Raw genomic sequence first — 20,374 nt, 5'->3', positions numbered from 1 at the left:
ATCCCTGGTCACAGTTTCTTTCTCTTGACGCTTTCTTTATAAACAGCCCTGCTCCACAGACTGCGGCTGTGTCTGTGTGTTCATGGTAACTGCGGTTCAGGTCACTCATGTCCAACTCTATCTCTCCCGTCCTGACGTTTACTCAACAGAGTCCACAAGATAAAACTTGTTTATAAAAGGCCACGGCCAAACCTCTGCTCATGGCTATACATCCTGGCGTAGCACAGTGAGTCACAGTGCCACCTGAGTCACAGTGCCACCTGAGTCACCAGGAGAGAAGCAGGGATTGGGGACAAACGGGGAGGGAGAAGACTCTGAGCCCGAGAGCCCAGGGTGGTGCTGCCTTGACCCTGGGAGGCCTCGGTCTCTGATCCACCCTCCAGGGGCAGCCACACCTGTGCTGCCAGGCTGCTGGGCTCACCTTCAGCAGCGCACTACAGCTCTGTGAGTCCTGCCCTTGCTGGCCGCGTCCCCATGCCTACAGGTGTCGGTGGGCGTCTGCCTCCATCTGTGCAGATGTTGCTCTGCTGGACCATTAGCCTTCTGCTGGCCACCGTCGGAGGTGAGGATGCGATCACCTTCCCTCTAGAGGTGATGGAATGGTGGTGGCCTGAGTTTGATGTCGTGGAGGTTGAGGCGAATAAACGGCACGCCTGTGCTACAGTTTGTAGGAATTAAGTAGTAAGTACTTGGTGTTAAGTAGTAAGTGCTTGGTATTAGGTAGTAAGTACTTGGTGTCAAGTAGTAAGTACTTAGTGTTAAGTAGTAAGTACTTAGTGCTAAAGGCTGTGTGGCTGCACTGAGCTGGCTGGTAGCTCCCTGGGCTCTTTCATCATGGGCGAATGCGATTTGAATTTGCCTAATGATAAGGGTGTTTACTAAACATGCCATTGTGGGGCCAACGTAGGACCCTCAGAATCTGAGAAGTGTGCAGGTGCTAGATGTGTCCCACATGTCACAGAGCTCTTATAGGCACAGAAGTCCAGGGAGCTAACAAGACGGCCCATCTGGCTGGGGTCCACCCTGGAAAATCTTCCTGTGACAGATGAGCCTTATGCCTGTCCTGCTTGTGGCCCTTCCTGTACCAGGGAGAGAGGTTTGCTATGGACATCTCGGCTGCTTTTCCAACGAGAAGCCGTGGGCAGGCATGATTCAGCGGCCTTTGAAGATATTCCCTTGGCCCCCAGAGGACATCGATACCCGCTTTCTTCTGTACACAAACGAAAATCCAAACAGCTACCAAGTAAGTGCGCGCACAGGATGTCAGGACTGGATGACAGAGACAGGTTTGAACCACACACAGGTGCCACTAAGTGTCTGACTAGGGTATAACTGACACTTTGGGACTATCCTCTTACTGTGGGAGTTCTTGGCCCTAAAGGCCATAAGCCCTGAGTATCTGAGGGAAAAAAAAATCAGGAAGGCAGACATCTTACACATTAGAGTATAGGTTTCCGGGTCCTTTCTAGAGCGCTGTCCCCAGAGATGCACAATATTTGTGAAGAAGCCCAGGTGTAAGCCAAGAGAGGCCCCACAACCTTCCCTGGGGCCGTGGAGCAGTGATGTATACAAAGCCTTCCCTACCTGCCACGAGACAGGGAAGAGGAACTACGTTAACCATAAAGGGTTTGGAACCATGAGGTCCCTGAGATGACTCTCGGGACATGCCTGTCCAGGAGGGCAGGTGACCAGAGGCTTTTCCATGATGGTTTTGCTAAAAGTTTGCTATGAGCTCAAGCTTTGGTCCCTGGCAGTGGGTGTGTCTCTGGGTGCCTGGGGTTCCCTGCTCTGCCCCGCCAACCTGGATGCTGTGTAGACGCAGTGGCCATTACTGGCTTTATTGTCCTATCCTCCTGGCACTTGCTGGCAGAAGGGTCCTGAGCAAGCCCTAAAGAAGTCTATTTTAAAGTATCAGGCTCCCCAGAGCTGGAGAGCTCAGTCTTGTGAGCGAGCTTCTAGTCGAGGATTTTCTGCCTTCCCTGTGCCAGGAATCTACCAGAGGAAGCCTAAAGGTCTTTCTCGGGATATTTCCAAGTAGATAAAATAAAATTTAATAGGCTACAAGGAAAATCAGTTTGGTTGAAAACCGTGATCGGAATGTGGAAAAATAGAAAATATGAAGCATAGTATTAAATATGCTATTTAAAAAAAAAATCTCAATAAAGATTGACCTAACAACTACTGTAACTAAGCAGTGACACTTTGAGGTATTTACAGCAGCTGCTATGTGGCATGAAAATATTTGTAAGTTAATTGAGAAACTGAGTCAGAGCTAATGATGATCCCACTACAGTTTGTTGCCTGGACCCGAGCTTAGCAGAAATCCTGGATTTAGGTTGAAGGCTCCTGACAACAGGAAAGCAGTGAACTTGTGCTTTCTGGATTCATAAGACCCAGCTGCAGGGTTCTGGGCCTGGGACCTGGGTCTCATTGGTCTGGCTGTCACAGGCTGCAGGTGGGCTGGGCCAACATTCTAACTCACCTTGTCTAATTAAACCAGCTGATCTCTGCCACTGACCCAGCCACCATCGAGGCTTCCAACTTCCAACTGGACCGCAAGACACGCTTCATCGTCCACGGCTTCATAGACAAGGGAGAAAAGGGCTGGCTGCTGGACATGTGCAAGGTGGCGATCCATCCGCCCTCACCCAACCGCACACCCGAGGCCCCTGACATAGGAAAGGAAATGTCCCTGCAAGAGAAGGAATCCTCCTAAAATCCATTAAGGAAAGCCTGCTTCTTGGGCTCCCACTGTTGCTAGCCAGCAAATCTGAGGTGGGGATTCCACAGACTACCTGACATTTTGTCCCTGACTCGCGTGTAACATTAAAACAAACAGGACTTGTTCTGTATCTGTGCTCAGAGCCACTCCTGGGAGCAGGTTTGGAGCCTTTGAAATGCACTGGCGCATCGGATGATGTGGACGTGAGCTCTATAGCCTAGGAGTGTGTTTGCACCTGGCTTCCATCCCTAAGACTAGGAACAGACCCACTCAGGCCTCAGTTTCCCCATTTGTTAAGTAAGATGAGCATACCCAGTTCACAGTGCTACCCCAAAGGTCAACTGTGACAGGCAGGAGGGAAACGGAAATGCTCACAAGGACCAAGTGTCTTAAGGAGGTGAACTCCTGTCTCTGAGGTGTATAACCTGGCCTGTTTATGAGGTTTGTTTCTTCTCTTTCTCTCCCCTAGAAAATGTTTCAAATGGAGAAAGTTAACTGCATTTGCGTGGACTGGAGGCGCGGGTCCAGGACTGAATACACCCAAGCCGCCTACAACACTCGTGTCGTGGGAGCTGAGATTGCCTTCTTAGTCCAAGTGTTGTCGGTAATAGCCTTCAGGGTCTGCCTCTAGGGCAGTCAGAGGGAGGGGTGGGGTTAGAGAGGGGGTGGGGTTAGAGGGGGCGGGGCCAGGGGCGGAGTTAGAGGGAGGGGCAGAGTTAGGGAAGGACAGAATTATAGAGGCGGGGTTAGAGACAGGGGGTGGGGTTAGGGACAGGGGAGGAGTAAATGGAGGGGCGGGGCTAGAGGGTGAGGCAGAGCTAGGGAGGGGCTGGGGCTAGTGAGAAGGGTGGAGGTAGAGAAGGGCAGAGTTAGAGGGAGGGGCAGAGTTAGAGGGGGCAGAATTATAGGGGCGGGGTTAGGGGGAGGGGTGGAGTTAGGGAGAAGGGTGGAGCTAGAGAGGGACGGAGTTAGGGAGAGGGATAGAGTCAGAGGGGACAGAGCTAAAGAGAGGGTGGAGTTGTAGGGGCGGCGTTAGAGAGGGGTGGTGCTAGGGAGAATGAAGGCGTTAGGGGAAAGGGGCGGGGCTAGGGAAAGGGGGCGGGGTTGAGAAAGGAGTGGAGTTGAGAGAAGGGCAGTTGAGAGAGGGACACAATAGAGAGGGCACATCGGGAGGGTCAGAGAAGCATCACCCAGTCGAGCAAGCCAAGTTCTCAACCCTCCTGAGGTGAAGCAACAACCTTCCTCCCTGCTGACTGTCCACAATGGCCTAAGTGTGGGCCCAGGAGCCTTGTTTCCCCTTTTGACATAAGGCCTTCCTTGCAAGCTGTGCTGCGAACTGAGAACAGACTGCGACGCAGAGCTGTTCTCTCTGTGGAAGACAGCTTTAAGCTGCTTCCTTCACCCTGTGGGATAGGGATGGGGTGGGGACTTCCTCTTGGCTCTTTTTCTTCCCTGGGTCCTAAGCTTCCCTCTTACTGCAAGCTGCAACCAGGGCAGAGGCCTCCACTGTGACACCAGGTGGCGGGCGGCAGCCAGAGAGATGGCCTGCAGTTAGCGTGGTGGCCACTGGCCAGCACTGTTGCTGCACGCAAGAGGAGGGAACTTTCCCACCGGAGGCCAGTAGTTTACAATGTAGCCTGTGCCCTGCAATCCTGGAGTTCCCAGCCCCAAACCGCGCGTTGCCCTGGACTCTTCTGCTCTAGCCGATGCTCTGGCAGGGGCCACCCCCTACTGCCTGACCTTCCCCTTCCCACGTGGCTCTAGGGGACCTAATGCTCCCTCTTTCCACAGACAAAGCTGGGGTACAGCCCAGAGAACGTGCACCTCATAGGCCACAGCCTGGGAGCACACGTGGCCGGGGAAGCAGGCAGGAGGCTGGAGGGCCATGTGGGCAGGATCACAGGTAGGAGTCGGGAGAGCCAGTCTCGGATGCAAGGGCTGGGGAAGACGGAGGAAGCCTCTGCCAGCGCGCGTGCCACCGCGGAGGGTGCTGCTGCTCCCGCGTCTCCTGACTCAAAACAACTGTCCCTATTTGCTAATGCCTGTTAGAAAACCCATAGTTGTAGGTTTAAAAAAATGTATTTGTAAAACAAAACTATAACCAGGTTCCGCCGGGCGTGGTGGCGCATGCCTTTAATCCTAACACTTGGAAGGCAGAGGCAGGCGGATCGCTGTCAGTTCCAGGCCAGCCTGGTCTACAGAGTGAGTCTAGGACAGCCAAGGCTACACAGAGAAACCCTGTCTTGAAAAACAAAATTATATATATATATATATATATATATATATATATATATATATATATATATATATAAATATAAATAAAACCAGGTTCCAGGTTCATGAAACCTAACTTCAGAGACACTAGTGCTGGAATGTAGCAAAGTTATTTTTGTTTGTTTGTCTTTAAGTGGTAATATTCTTTTAAAAAATTTATCAGTTCCACTTGCTTCTTGAATGTTTTATCTCAGTTGGGCACAGCCAGGAAAAGACTTACTTAGGAAGTACTAAATCAGTGAAGGGAAGAGGTAACGCATACAATATTCATTTTGTGCGGTCAAACTACCTCGTCACCCTGCCCCTCCCTGTGCACTGCATGGAAGGATAGGGGTAAATGTTATGGTCCTCCACACATTTTCCGTTTGCATGGGCGTGCCTGTTCCATCCTTTTGTAGGATTCTCATAAGCCTGTAAGGCAGATGGGCAGATGCTCATAAGCCTGTAAGGCAGATGGGCAGGTGAAAAGACAGTCAGTTCACTTCTCCTCATCTCTGCTTCTCTCTGAAAATGGTGGGCATAGCCTCTGCCTTAGGAAACTCACAGACTAGTCCCGAATGTAGAAAGCTAAGTAGACAAAATTCGAAGCAGGGTTTATGATCACAAAATAACGCAGTGGACAGTCTGAGAAAGGAGAAATCAAGTTTCCCTGTGAGGAGGCTGCATTTGAGCTGGGGCTTAGGGAAACAGGAGATGAGGGGGGTCAGAAGGCAGGGAACGCACTGAAAGACATGAAGGATGTGTGGGTCTCAGGACTGAGGAGCAGCTGACTGGGACCCCGGGAGCTTGTGATCTGTGTGTGAGGAAAATCGGGAAGCGGGAAATGAGAGATGTGGGCGTCCCACCCAGTCCTCCCTGCAGGTGACGGCAGGGTTTGTAAGCATTTCCTAGGCAGTGTTCTTGTTCCTGGCTTCTTTCTTTCAAGGAGGCTGGGAGCCGCCCAGAACTGTTAACTGATGGGGTATGCAGGTTTTTGCACAGCGCTCCTCGCCTGTCTGTGGTTTGACACCTTCGATCTTGTCTTTCTTGGCCTGTGATTGCTCTACCTTCATTCTACCTTTCAGGGCTGGACCCTGCAGAGCCCTGTTTCCAAGGGCTGCCGGAGGAAGTTCGGTTGGACCCATCGGACGCCATGTTTGTAGATGTGATCCACACGGATAGTGCCCCCTTAGTTCCGAACCTAGGTGAGTCCTTCACCCCAACTCCTCATGACCTGTGACTGATGGCATCATGTCCAGGTGACACCCGACCCCACAGACACACGGCTTGTCTTGTGGGACTACACCCTTATGTTCAATCCTTCTAAAATCAGCATTCTTTTTTCAGTAGTTTGTATCCTATAAGCATTCAAGAAATATGCATATGCAGGGTATGTTTTATTGATAATGACAGAGATGATGGTGGAGATATATTTAATAAATACTCAACATGTGCAACACTGAACACTTTTCACATAATAGCTTACTATGAACACACTCAAAGGGAAATGCCGCCAACTCACAGCCGAGGAGACTCATCGAGACTGAATAATGCAGTAAGATCATGAAGTTGGTCAGTGGAACCCAAATTGGTCACAGGTCTGTGCATATCAAAACCAAGAGCTCCTCCCGCCTTGCCTACCACTCCCCAAGTCACCTCGATGCTTTCACTAGCAGCACAGGGAGGGAGGCATGAAATGCAGCTCAGAGCTAGAGAATTCCTTCCAGATGCTCACCGTATACAAATCACTTTAAAAACTACAGTGTAAGGGCCTTGTTTGGTGGTTAAAGGCACATATTGCACTGCTCTTGGAGAGGATCAGAGTCTGGTTCCTAGCACCAATGCTGGGCAGCTCACAGAACTCCATAGCTCTACTTATAGGGAGGAGATGCCTCTAGCTTCTGAGGGCGCCTGTACCCATGCCCATGAGCATATGCACGTGTGTGTGCACGCACACACACACACACACACACACACACACACACAGACAGAGAGAGAGAGAGAGAGAGAGAGAGAGAGAGAGAGAGAGAGAAAGGAGAGACTCAACATACACCTAATTTAAAAACATGTAACGCAGAAACCAAAAGTGTAAAAGAATAAATGTAATACAAACGCTACCCCCCCCATACGCCCACTGGTGCCTTATGATCTTGGATGTATACTATCGTCCAGGGCCTCCCCAAGATGGACAGCTACATACACAAATAGGCACATCCACAGTCACCCATGACTCACCCTCCCCCACCCCGAGGGCTGCCTGTGGTGCCCTTCTCTGGTGTGGCTAAGGGGAAAGTTACCCAGGAGGCTTTTGCTCCCGTTTTAATGGGCTAGACACCTCGCTGAGCCCAGGATGTAACTTTGGGACCACGAACACCCCCGCTTACTTTTGTTTCAAATGTTTCAGGTCTTGGCATGAGCCAAAAGGTAGGTCATCTGGATTTCTTTCCAAACGGAGGAAAGGAAATGCCCGGATGTCAGAAAAATATCCTTTCCACCATCGTTGACGTGAACGGAATATGGGAAGGTACGTATGGGAGCTGGGCGGGTCGGTACCGGCCAAACTGTGGGTGAAAGCAGAATGTATGAGTCTGGCCACCACAGCAACGAGCTTATGCCCTTTATCATGACACAGCGTAACGCTACACAATACTTTCTATATCAGCCCTGCATCATATATGCAGGCACTGGGTGCCTGGACAGCTACGTACTTTGTCCAAGGCTATGCTATCTACAAGCCTAGCCTCTCACTGAAGGGCTCTGAGCCTCAGCTACAGGGTGCCAGGTTAGGGGTGAGGTGCAGCAAACATCCAGCCCTGGCTTTGCCTCCAACTGCATTGTGTCCCCAGCCCCTGTTACTTGCAGAACTCCAAGGATGCAGAGGCTCCGCCCTTCTAGTTATTGGCTGTGCCAGGCCGGGTGCTGAACTGGGTACAAGAGGATGCACTCCGAGGGCTTCCAGGAGGCCTGGAGAGGTGGCAACCTTGTGGGTTCCCGGAGCCAGCGTGAGGCTTTGTTCACCTGGAGAGCAGGACTTACACACTTAATACTAGGTGGCATCCCAGAGCTATTGACAGGACTGCCCCTTGCTCTAGCCTTTGGTTATTGCTTTTGTCCCTTCCCTGAGACCAGGCATTACTGTCCGCTCTGAAAGAGGGGGCGTTGAGTCAGTAATCATTATGTCATTCTTTTTTCTGAGTTGGAAGCTCCATGTGGCTGGATCTTAGTGAGCCCCCCTCCCCACCCCATTACCCCAGTGCCTGGCCCCGGCCTGAACCCAGCACCAAGCACATGCTGCTGAGCAGTTTGTTGTAGCCTTTTAATGCCCTATGCGCTTAATGTCTACATGAGGTATGGGATAAAGTGACATCCAGCGTCTAGTGACAAGCAGAGCTTTTGACCTCTTGGCCTCTTACCAGGTAACTCATTGGGGCACTGGCTGTTCTCCCCACAAAGAATCCTGAGTTGTGATAACAGCTGTGTCCCTCCCAGAAGTAAGGAGCAGGGCGCACACAATAGCCGAGAGCCCAGGTTTAATTAAAGAGGCAATTTAGAGTGAACCAGCCCATGAGCACTAGACTGTGTTTCTATTGTACGCCACGAAAAGTCACGCAGGCGCTGGGCACAGGGAACAATGGAACATTCTTTCTCCTCTATTATGGGGTCCCCGAGCAGCAATTTTGGATGAAAGAAACGATTAAGTTTAAAGCAGGTTCAGTTGTTTGCTGAGGGGCACGGGTGTGAGCACGCTGAACTGGATGGTGGCTATGAGTGCAGGGCTAGGAGCTGAGGAAGCAAAGCTACTCCACCCATGAAGGGAACAGGTCCTTTCTTGATGAGTGACTCCCATGAACCCATGAACGGTCCTTATAGATTCCTCCATGGGAAGTTTTATGTCAAGTAACTAGAGAAATAAAAAGCTGTTTCTCCAACAAGTCATCTTGGAGTCACAGTAGAAGGTGGGACACCAGAGTCACCTGCGCTTGTCCCAGCAGAGAGGAATTGTTACTTAGCCTTAATGCATCCTTAGCAGCGAGGCCCAAGAAAAGTTGGCCCCCAGGAAAGGCTGTGCACCCACATGGCTGCACTACGGGGATTGCTGAGTCAACAATACTTAGTACAAACACAGCTGGCATAGGCCTAACAGCAGGGACCATGGTTGGCTGAGCCCAAGGGTGCAGAAGTCACAGATAAGGAAGACCGCTGGGTGACTAGCTCATCCATCTCTCGTCTTTACATGCATACCTGTGTGTGTGTTGTTGTTTTTTTTTTAAAGCTGTTGCTATGTCTTTAAAAGCTTTTAAAAATCAATTATTCTATTCTCTTTCTATGCATGTGCAGATTTGTCTGTGTCTGTTTCTCTCTCTCTCTCTCTCTCTCTCTCTCTCTCTCTCTGCCTCTCTCTCTCTCTCTGCCTCTTGACTCCCCCATCCTTAAGCTCTTTCATGCATGCTACATATATGTTACATGCATTCAGCCCTTTCATGTATGTTGCACACATGTTACATGCATTCAACAAGCATCTTTGCTAGGACATGCCACTCCTCTGCAGTCCCCTGGTCCAGGGTCCTGAGGCATGGAGGCTGCTCCTTGCTCACTTGGGATGGTTGACCTTCTCTCACTCCTGCGGCCTTGACTTCCTCAGGAACTCGCAACTTTGCAGCCTGCAACCACCTGCGGAGCTACAAGTACTACGCCAGCAGCATCTTAAACCCTGACGGCTTCCTGGGGTACCCCTGCAGCTCCTACGAGAAGTTCCAGCAGGTAGGTCACTCACGCCCACGGAGAGAAGAGCCTGGTGGGCCTGCGGGTTGTGCTTGCCTCTGAGGCATAGAACAAGGTGCACGCGACTCTCCAGGCGTGAGTGGGGTGGGGATGTGCCGAGGTTTCCGGAGCCGCTTCCCTCCTCCAGCAGTGAAGTGGGCTGGGCGAGAGCCCACACTGCACGGCACCTCCCCAGGCTCTCCAGCTTTTTGTTTAGGAAAATCCCCAGTCTACATGAAGACCGAAAGAGGGACACAGAGGTGCCTGTTGCACCTGTCCCTCACACACACCAGGAGCTAACATTTCACACACACACACACACACACATACTCACATGCTTTGTATCTTAAGTGTGCAAAAGTGAATCAGATATTAGTGCACTGTGCTCATTGGTCCTTCAGTATTCATCTCCTAGAACAAGACCACCCTCCTACAAAGGGCACTTATAAAATTCATCTCTTATACATTAGCATTTTAAATGCATAAGCTATCGTCAAAACTCTGTTTTGCTAGACCTAAAGTTTGCTAGACCTGTGTCGTTGGCGTGCCACTGTCCCTCCTTCTGCCTTCCTAACTTCCTTCCTTTGTTCTTCTCCTCCTTTCCCTATTCCTCTTTTCTGTTTTTCTTTACATCTTCCTTCCTCTCTTCCTTCTTTTCTTACCTTCCTCCTTTTTCCCTCCCTCCCCCTCGACTTCCCTCCTCCCTCTGCCTCTCCCTCCCTCCTCCTCCCTCTCGTCCTCCCTTCTTCCCTTCCCTTCCTTGTTTTGTCTGTTTTTTGTTGTTGCTTTTTGTTTGTTCGTTTGAGCCAGGGTCTTTCTATCTGCTCTGATTGTCCTGGAACTCACTATATAGACCAGGCCAGCCTCAAACTCAGAGATCTGCCTGCCCCTGCCCCTGCCCCTGCCCCTGCCCCCGCCCCCGCCCCCCCCCCCCCCGCCCCTGCCGTGCTGGGATTAAAGCCCCCCACCACCACACCCAGCTCAGGCCCTCAGTTTCCTCTTCCTTTGAAATAACTTGTCTTTCCGATTAGCTTCTCCCTAGAGACATTGTCCTACAGCGCCCAGTCCTGTTTATCTTACTGTTTCCAACAGGACTTTTCTCTCAACTATAAGTTTTCAAAGGACATTGCTGGGTGTTCTGCATGATCAAGAGTGACCCATGCACAACTGTGAGAATGAATGGGTGGCCCACGGCCCAGCAATGTATGGATAAATAAATGTGTGCATGCTTGAGCTAGGAGGACGAGGGAGTAGCCAAGAGGTTGAATAAGTAAAAGAATAGATAAAATAAAGATAGACAATAGATAAAAGATAGATCAATAGGTCAGTAGGTGAATACTGCAGGACAGGAAGGAGGAAGCAGAGGGTGGCCCCGGGCACGGTCTCCCACTAACATGTGACCTCTCTCCACTAGAACGACTGCTTCCCCTGTCCAGATGAAGGATGTCCCAAAATGGGCCACTATGCTGATCAATTTGAGGGGAAAACCGCTGCTGTGGAACAAACCTTTTTTCTGAACACAGGAGATAGTGGTAACTTTACTCGTAAGTTTCCATTTTTCTTAAAATAGCTTTAAAAGGCCCATGCCCTCTGCTCGTGAAGCCCCTTGGTGCTAACGGACAAAGCGCAGCTGTCGCCAGCACAAGCTGTGGTGAGAGGGCGGTAGCACCAACAGCACAGGCTTTGGGGCTCACATCACTCCTTTGACCAATAGCACATACGAAACCTAAAGAACGTGAGTGGCTGGGTCACGTGTCCACCTCATGACAGGGAAGACACACATATTCATGCAAGAAGAGGGCAACAGAAGCAGCGGGACTGTAAACCCAAAGGTCATCACATGTGACTGCCTTTGACAGCTAACTCACACACTCGCACACACACAGATACACACACGCACATGCTCACGTACACACACACACACACACACACACACACACACGTGCACACGCAAAGACAGACACACATACACTCTCACCCACAGTATGCATACAATACACGCATGCGCATTCACACAACATTGCTGTCACATGTTTCATTTAGCCTAAGTTCCTGTTAAGAAACACAGGGTAGTGCAAGCACTATGATTAATTTGTTACAAATAGACTCAAACTAATTGGAAATTAGCCCCTTTCATGGCAGCTTTAAGTTAAAATGATTATATAGTTTTAAAACATACATTATTTCATGCAATCCTATCTTTATCATAAAAGAAATAGCATTTGTATCTATACAGTCTTAACATGAACGTCCTTTTGACCCAGCCACTCTTTTTCTCAAAACATTCCACCGAAACACGGATGTGCTCAAACACAGTTGTAGGATTGCTTTTAAACAAGAGATTGTAGAGAAAAATCTGTCAACCAACTGGAAAAGGAGGATAATTAAACACCACAAATAGCAAAGGAGCCGGCACCCAAGTCTTAGCCAGTTCTGGCAGCTACAACCACGCCCCACAGACTGGGTGCTTCATAAACATGTCTATTGGCCCTGGTCCTAGGGGCCGGAAGTGAGATCCGAACTTAGCACCGTCAGACTGTGCTGCATACAAGCGTCTTCCTGTTGCATCCCCTCTGGAGACTTTAATAGTCTCACCCCTATGGTCTCTGCTGGCTTACTTATCTTCCAGAGGTTTCCTCCTTCTCTGAAACTATCATGCCATCTCCCAGTCAGGGTTTCTGTAGCTGGGATGAAACACCTTGACCAAAAAGCAAGTTGGGGAGGAAAGGGTTTATTTGGCCTACACTTCCACATTGTTATGTCTATCACTGAAGGAAGCCCAAACAGGAACTCAAACAGCGGAGACCTGGAAGCAGGATAGAACCCAGGACCACCAGCCCAGGGAAGGCACCACCCACAGTGGGCTGGTTCCCCCCACATTAATCAGTAGTTAGGGAAATGCCTTACAGCCGGACCCTATGGAGGCGTTTTCTCAGTTGAGGCTCCCTCAGTTAACTCTAGCTTGTGTCTAGTTGACATAAAGCCAGCAGGCTCAATTGACCCCTTGTCGACTTGACACACTGTGACATCACTGTTAAGCTGAGCCCGTCCCTTTCTTGTTCTTTGCCAAGTCACACACTATTAGCGTTACAATATAAACATTCCAGTTTTGAAAACTCCCACAATCTTCAAAAGTTAACACCTAAAAATGCAGTTGTCTCTTTTAAAATCTGAAGTCTTTTAAAATTAAAGTCTCTCAGCTGTGGGCCCCTTTGAAATGAAAAATACGTTAATGACTTTCTCATTCCAAAAGCGAAGGACCAGGGCACAGTCACGATCCGAACAGAGCAAAACCGAACTCCGGCAGTATAAAAACTCAATGTCCAATTAATTGTCTGGGATTCACTTACGATTTTGGGGGCCTCCTCCGAGGGGTCACTTCTTAGCCTCCCTGCTCTGCAGCACACACAGCTTGTCTTCAGCTCAGTGTGGATGCACTCCATGGCCTCTGCTCTTCTTAGCAGTCACCCCATGGTACTGTCATCTCCAAAATTCTGGGATGTTCTGCAGCAAGTAGGCTGCACTTTCACCAATAGCTTCTCCTGGGCTCTCCTCTTGGTTCAAAGCCTCGACTTTCTCCATGACCCTTTCAATCCTGGGGCTTCCGTGGCTGGCTACTCCAGCTGGACCTTCGCCAGTGGCCTCTCCTGGCCTCTCACGGTGCCAAGCCTCAGCTGCTCTCCATGAGCCCTTCATGCCTTCAAAACCAGCACCACCTGTGGGACTCTGACACTGCCAAGTTCAGCTGCCTAGCAGAAGGTAGAAACTTGTGTTCAGACTGACTTAGAGGAAACGCCTCCCAGGAGATTTCACCTCAGTGATGCTGGTCTCTTCTTCCTCTTCCTCCTCTGCTTCCTCCTCCTTCTTTTTCCCCCCCTAAGAGAGGGTTTCTTTGAGTATCCCTGACTGTCATAGAACTAGCTCTGTAGACAAGTTGGCTTCGAACTCACAGCGATCCGCCTGCCTCTGCCTCCCGAGTGCTGGGATTAGAGGCGTGCACCACCACCAGGTGATGCTGGTCTCTTCCTAGTCATCCCTGATTTCTCAGCACCCGCTGACCAGCATTGAATATTCCAGTAGTCAAAGATTTTTACTTCAGTAATTCTAGAATCTTGTTGATCATAGCTGATTCCTCAGCCCCAGCTAACCAGATTCTTAATTCAAAATAGCAAATTGCCCTGATAGAGTCATTAAGGGGCTCGCCTGGCCTCCATCATTAGATTGCCCTCAACTTCCTTGTCCTCAAAGCTCCTACAGAGCAGCACACCAAGCGCTCAACACTCAATGGCTCTTCTAAAACCCAGATTTCCGAAGTCCTTCCACAGTCCTCCCAAACACACGGCCAGGTCCGTTGCAGCAACGCCCCACTATCCTGCCATCAATTTCTGTCCTAGTCAGGATTTCTATTGCTGTGATGAAACACAATGACAAAAAGCGAGTCGGGGAGCAAAGGGGTTTTTATGGCTCACACTTCCACGTTGTGGTCCATATCAAAGGAAGCCAGGACAGGAACTCAAACAGGGCAGGAACCTGGAGGCAGGCGCTGATGCAGAGGCCGTGGAAGGGTGCTGCGCACTGGCTTGCTCATCATGGTTTCCTCAGCCTGCTTCTTATGGGCCACCAGCCCAGGGGTGGTGCTACCCACAATGGGCTGGGCCTGCCCCCATCACTAATTAAGGAAATGTCCTACAGGCTTGCCTACAGCCCAGTGTTATGGAGGCATTTTCTCTATTGGGGTTCCCTCCTTCCGGATAGCTCTAACTTGTGACATATTGTCACAAAACTAGCCATCACAAACAGTTAAGAATTCAACATACAGTTGGGATGCAGGAGGCAAACACCCTCCTGTGTCTGTCAGGGACATGTGTAGCAATGGGCAGACACTGCGCTGTCCTCAGCTGTCATGTTTTCTGTCCTGTCTGTTGCCTCTTCTTGGCCAGAATCTGAAGTGATGGGTCAACTCCATGGGGGATCGCAGTCACCTCCCCCTCACCTCTTACCTAGGGGAAGTCACTTAGAGAAATAGCACTTCCAGTCCAGTCATTTTTTCCCCCAACAAGATACGTTTGTTGTAATTGTGTACTTCTTGGCCCAGGTTGGAGATACAAAGTGTCAGTCACACTGTCTGGAGCAAAGAAACTGCGAGGGTACATCTTGGTTGCTCTGTTTGGAAGGAATGGAAACTCAAAACAGTATGAAATTTTCAAGTAAGTTCTGTAGTGAAAGCAGAACTTTCCATCTGAGGTGATGTGTAAAATGTGCTCCACAGAGTCTGTCCGAGGAAACTGCTGCCTCTAATCCAATCACCCATTTAAATATGAGAAGAGTGAGTCTCTGTGAAAGAGAGCTTGTTGTTGAAAATGGGTCACCTGCTGGTTGCTTGTCAATCACAGGACTACTGTGTGTGTGTGTGTGTGTGTTGTACATGTGTGTGTTAGTTTATGTGTACTCATATGTTTGAGTGTGTGGTTGTGTGTGCACATGTGTGTTAGTGTATGTGTACATGCATGTGTGAGTGTGTGTGTGGTTGTGTGTGTGTATGTTTGTGATGTGGTACTTGGACCACCTTAGGGCCTCCTGCAAGCTGGGTAAATACTTCACCACTGAGCCATATCTCCTGCTTTTTTTTTTTTTTAAAGAAGTGTTTCTGTTTTGTTTGTTTGTTTTGTGACATGGTCTCATTAAGTTGCCCAGGCTGGCCTTGAACTTGCAATACTCCTGCCTCAGCTTTGTAAATAGCTAGAATGACAGGCCTGGTTTGGTTGTATTTTCCCTCTAAGCAAGGCTTGTCTATATGACAACCCACCTTGTCTCACTGTCCCTACCCCAATATACACAGAGGCACGTATACAGCCAGGCACACGCATGAAGCCGGGGGCCCACAGCCTATTAGTGTCATGGTCTCTGTTGCTAACATGCTAGAGATATGAAAAGCTTGGTAGGTATATATTGAGTGAAAATATACCTTAGATGGTAAAAGTTAATTACATTCTGGCTCTGCACTAACTTTTATGGCTCCACAGGGAAGTTTAATTTATTTGGAAGCTTCTAGAGCTACTTATATGACATAACAACTCGTGTTTGCCAAACTGCACACATCTTTCCATCAAAGACACTGCATCAATTTGTTCTACAGCAAACTTAGAGAGCCCGGCCACCCCAAATATTTCACTCCTCTTTGTGACAAACAAAAACAACGGCCAAGGATAATTTATCTAATACACTTGGCTGAAACAACGCACCCTGCTTCACACTGGACACAGAACAGGAGCTAGCATTTCTTCAAGCAATAACAGACTGGGACTATGACACAATCCCAATAGTAGCACTGTCACAGCCCCAGTACTTATAATAAATACAGCTTTTCACAAAAGTATGTTTCCAGTATCTGCCAATTGCTTCTTTATTGCTCACATAAATTTGAACTCGTTACAACTGGTGCCAGAACTTTAACACAAAATCATACTCAGGTATTTTTATATAAAATCTATAAAAGGTATTTTAAACATGTATCTAATACTTGGCTGCTTGATCATCTGAGACAGTACAGCCATATGTATATATGTGTGGATATGTACATATGTACAGTTACATATGTGTATGAACACACAGCTATAAAGTCTGCAGTGTAGACAATGCATGGATGACCATTAGTGTGTGCCTCAGTGTTTGCTTCAGTAAAGCTACTTTATTACTGTTTATGATTTCAGGTCAAAATAGTTACTGATCAAGGTTTATTTGTAACCTAAAAATTGGCTTTTTGAAAAATAACCTGCTGGGTATATCATTGTTGGTCCAAATGAATATATGAAACAGCTGCAATTAAATGAATCTTAGTTTCTGTGTTAAGTTTTTGTTTAGTTTTCTTTTTGTTGTCTATGTGTTAGGTTTGCAGCATGAATTTGCACAGATAATGCATGTTTCTGGTTAAGTAAACATGGTGCACACTACTCTGTAACAGAAAACCCTGTGCCTTACCTGTGTGCTTTTGTGGGCACCATGTTTATGAAGAATAAATGATTTGTTATCATAAGACAATAACTTTTAAATTCTCAATCTATGGCTCAGATGCTAACTGTTAAGATATAAATATATAATATATAAAGTAACCAATCTTTCTGTAACAAAAAACAAACGACAATAATAACAACAAAAAACAAACAACAGCCGTCAGAAGACCAACTTCCTTTAAAGATGCGTTCTCCAGAGCGCATTTGCTTGGGAATCCCCCGGGTATGTCTGGAGTCCTTGCAGGCATTTGCAGAAACCCGGAAGCCACTTATGGTGAAGAAACAACAGGTGGCTGCCATTATGTAGCCACCACCCAGCTGACATGGTGTCTCTGTCCGTGTAACCAGAGGGTCCCTCCAACCAGAAGCAAGGCACGTGCGTGACATCGATGTGGACGTCAATGTTGGGGAAATCCAGAAGGTTAAGTTCCTCTGGAACAACAACTTGATAAACCTCTTCCGCCCCGAGCTGGGAGCTTCACAGATCACAGTGCAAAGCGGTAAAGACGGGAGAGAGTACGTATCTGACACTCCCAGCCTGCTTCTGTTTATGTACCTACCTGTCCATGCGTCCACCCAGCCTTCCAATCCCTCACCTACCCATCCATCTGTGCCTCTTCCCTTTTCACTTCCTGATGCACCCACAAGTCATCTGTCTCCCCATCTTTCATGTCACCCAAACATTTGTTCGTCTTCCCACTCACTCACCTTTCCATGCCACCTGTCCACCTCACCACCTGATTTACTGAGAAAACTCGGGTATCACTTTCCTTAGGTGATAGCGACGTGGCGAGGACGAAGCACTGGGTGTAAGGTATAAGACACAAGAAGATTGGAGGGTTTTTTTCTCTCTTCAATAACACAATTATATGGGAAAAACATGGCAGATGTTTCAGTTTGTATGCAGTTGTGGGTGTGAAGTGTATGTGTGTGCACATGCGCATGCGTGCGTGCACACAACCTGGCATGGGAGGAATAGAGACATGAGTTTGGTTCACAGTGACAAGCTCTTATCCCCAGGGGAAAGGACCTTCTTAACTAAGAGTTGTGAGAGAACCCACTGTTCAAGTTTTCATTCTCTTGTTGCGATAAAACACTAACCAAAAGCAGCTAGGTGACGGGGGAAGGGAGAATATTGGCTCACGACTCCAGGTCCCAAGTCTGTCACTGAAGGGAGTTCAGGCTGGAACCTGAAGGCCAGCCCCTCTTGCTAATGCGAAAAGCATTCTCTGGCCAAGGAATGGACTTCACAGCCAAATGGAGAAAGATGCTTGCTAGGTGGCTCATAGGCCAGCTTACACGCAGCTGGCTTCCTCACACAGTTCAGGACCCTGTGGCTAGGGATGGTGCTGCCCACAGTGGGTGGGGGGGGAAGCGGGGGGGGGGGGGAGGGGGGAGAGCAGAGTGGGGGTGGAGGGTGTGTGGGGGGGAGGCAGGTCCCTCCCATATCATTTACCAGTCAAGACAATGTCCCACATGTGCACAGAGACCAATCTGATCTGAGTTAGTCCTCAACTGAGGTCCTCCTCCAAGACACCTCCAGGGTTTGCCAGTTAACAGTTAACGATAAGCAGGAAACCAAAGGATGCCTCAAAAGAGAATAATCTGGAAATTAATGATACTGTAGCCTGAAGAAAAGGTAGACACCAAAAGGAAAACCTGCCCTGGGCCATGGCAGAGCCGCTGCTGACATTACCAGCTCCGTTCTAATGTGGCTGGTCCACTCTCAGCATTTGAACAGCCCTCGGGGAGAAGAACAGCTTGGTTCTGAGTCAGCTGCGTCCCTGCCTGGCGTCCCAGAGGTTCTCAGTCTGAGGAAGCAAACCTGGAAGTTGGCTCCCTGCTCTCTTATAGTCTCATCAGAGCCATGTGCCCACTGACCAGCCAGCCTGCTGTTTTCTCCACAGGTACAACTTCTGTGGCAGCAGCACGGTGCGCGAAGACATCTTACAGTCGCTCTACCCCTGTTAGAGGGTGCGCGGGCTCCCGCCTCGTTTCCATAATAAATGCTTTGTGTGCAGTTGGTCTGAAGCTGATGCGTGCTGTGACAGTTCTCCATGTGCTGGGTGCTCCTTACCAGAGACAACTGGGGCTTACTCCCCAGAATCTTCTGCATATGCATAATAACCCAGGCACAGAAGGGGGAACACTGTACACAATGAGCTTGTGTTTCTCATTCTCCATAAACCGGGGATTATCTAACGATACAGAAAAGGTTCTCACTCATCAATAACCTTTGTAAACTCCAAAGACAGGCATGCATAGTGTGAACTGGGGGGGGGGGGGGGGGGAGGGAGGGGTTGTCCTATCACATGTACTCTTCCAGTTAATATCCTTTTGTTGTGTTTTCTGCTGGCTGAGCTTGATAGGCCACAGTGGGACAGCCACTGTTCAATCCTTAGACTCTAGAAGCAGTCTCATTTAGTAATTTCCTGGAGCGGAGCCGCGGCAGCAGGTAAAGACGCTCAAGGTGAAGAGCCCGTGGTGGAACTGAGGTGCTCCAGGTTTGCAGCCCCATCTCCTCTTCACTTTTTTTTTTTTTTTTTTTTTTTTTTGCTATTTTTCCAATTCCTTTTCCTTGAAACCTTATGTACCATATAAAATCTTAGCTCAATGCAATGAAATGGGCCATTACCGGAGTCCTACCATGTGTTTTAGATAAAGCCACAGCATACAGATCTGCTGCTGTTGGCCTGCCTGTGTGTTAGCATCACTGGGGCTTTCATGTCCGGGCTGGCCCCTAGCCCCGCCACCACTTCTGTGGCAGACACTTGTATTTTCAAGCTCCTAGGAAACAAACAACCAAGGTGAAAACCACTGTAGTTCCTTCAGGGTTAGTGATAAGCTCTCCTCCTCCTTAAGAAGAAATCCTTTTTTCAAAACAAAGAAACAAATAAGAACATATTTGTTTAGGCTATGTGTGCATGTGAGTGCACATTCTAGAGCTACGAGTGGGTATGAGCTGCCCAGTATGGGTGATGGAGACCAGACTCAGTTCCTGTGCAGGACCAGTATGTGCACTAAAGCCCTGAGCATCTCTCCAGAGTGAATGAAGTTGGTCCCCGGCTGGCTTTGCACCCAAGTCATGTGACTCCTCTACGCTCAACAGTTACACCCTGCACACCAGGAAGCAGTTAGAATTATGTAAATAGGGCATGCATGCAAGTCACACACCACACAAATAGCAGCCAATCCATGAGGCAAAAAGTGCTGGTTGACATGAGTTTTGTTTCAGAGTAACAGAGAATCAAATCAAATGGGTAAGACAAGTCATAGCCTCCGAGGAGGTGTTGACACAACCAAGGCCCAGTAATCAGTAACATAAATAGAAAAGCACTACAGTGGAAACAAAGGACAAAAGTCACGCCCAGGTGGCCCAGAGAGACACTGCTCTAGCATGGAAACAAACAATCACAGCAGCAAAATACCTGGCCCTGGGCAATGAACAAAGAAAAGGGCGTGTTTCTCGTTTGTCCCACAATTTTGACAGCTGGAAAGTCTAAATGTCAAGAGGTCACAACATGGGGGACAAGTGGGTGTGTGCAGGAACAGGAGAGGCAGAAAGTCAAAGTGACCTCATAACAGCCTGCGCTCATGAGAAGTAACCGGCTCCTGAGACCTGGCTCTC

The 20,374-nt window shown here is 48.9% G+C and overlaps 1 protein-coding gene across 1 annotated transcript; it reads left to right on the top strand.

Moving 5' to 3' along the window:
* The first annotated feature begins 365 nt into the window (after positions 1–365).
* LOC311592871 (pancreatic lipase-related protein 2) lies at positions 366–18,762 on the top strand. The gene is made up of 12 exons (XM_084773727.1): positions 366–562; positions 1,089–1,243; positions 2,501–2,626; positions 3,192–3,326; positions 4,514–4,625; positions 6,061–6,180; positions 7,380–7,499; positions 9,618–9,736; positions 11,151–11,280; positions 14,832–14,943; positions 17,095–17,262; positions 18,654–18,762. The coding sequence occupies exons 1-12, from the start codon at positions 475–477 to the stop codon at positions 18,715–18,717; spliced, it is 1,449 nt and encodes a 482-aa protein (XP_084629853.1). The 5' UTR covers positions 366–474; the 3' UTR covers positions 18,718–18,762.
* The last annotated feature ends 1,612 nt before the right edge of the window (positions 18,763–20,374 follow it).

This window comes from Acomys minous (assembly GCF_964271855.1).
Source record: "Acomys minous genome assembly, chromosome: 2".
Classification (NCBI taxonomy): domain Eukaryota; kingdom Metazoa; phylum Chordata; class Mammalia; order Rodentia; family Muridae; genus Acomys; species Acomys minous.
This window is presented reverse-complemented; position numbering and strand designations above follow the sequence as displayed.

Coding starts and splice junctions, on each gene's coding strand:
- LOC311592871 (XM_084773727.1), top strand. CDS start 475: ATGCCTACAGGTGTCGGTGGGCGTCTGCCTCCATCTGTGCAGATGTTG. Junction 9,737..11,150: donor CCTACGAGAAGTTCCAGCAG/GTAGGTCACTCA, acceptor TCTCTCCACTAG/AACGACTGCTTCCCCTGTCC. Junction 14,944..17,094: donor AAACAGTATGAAATTTTCAA/GTAAGTTCTGTA, acceptor CCGTGTAACCAG/AGGGTCCCTCCAACCAGAAG.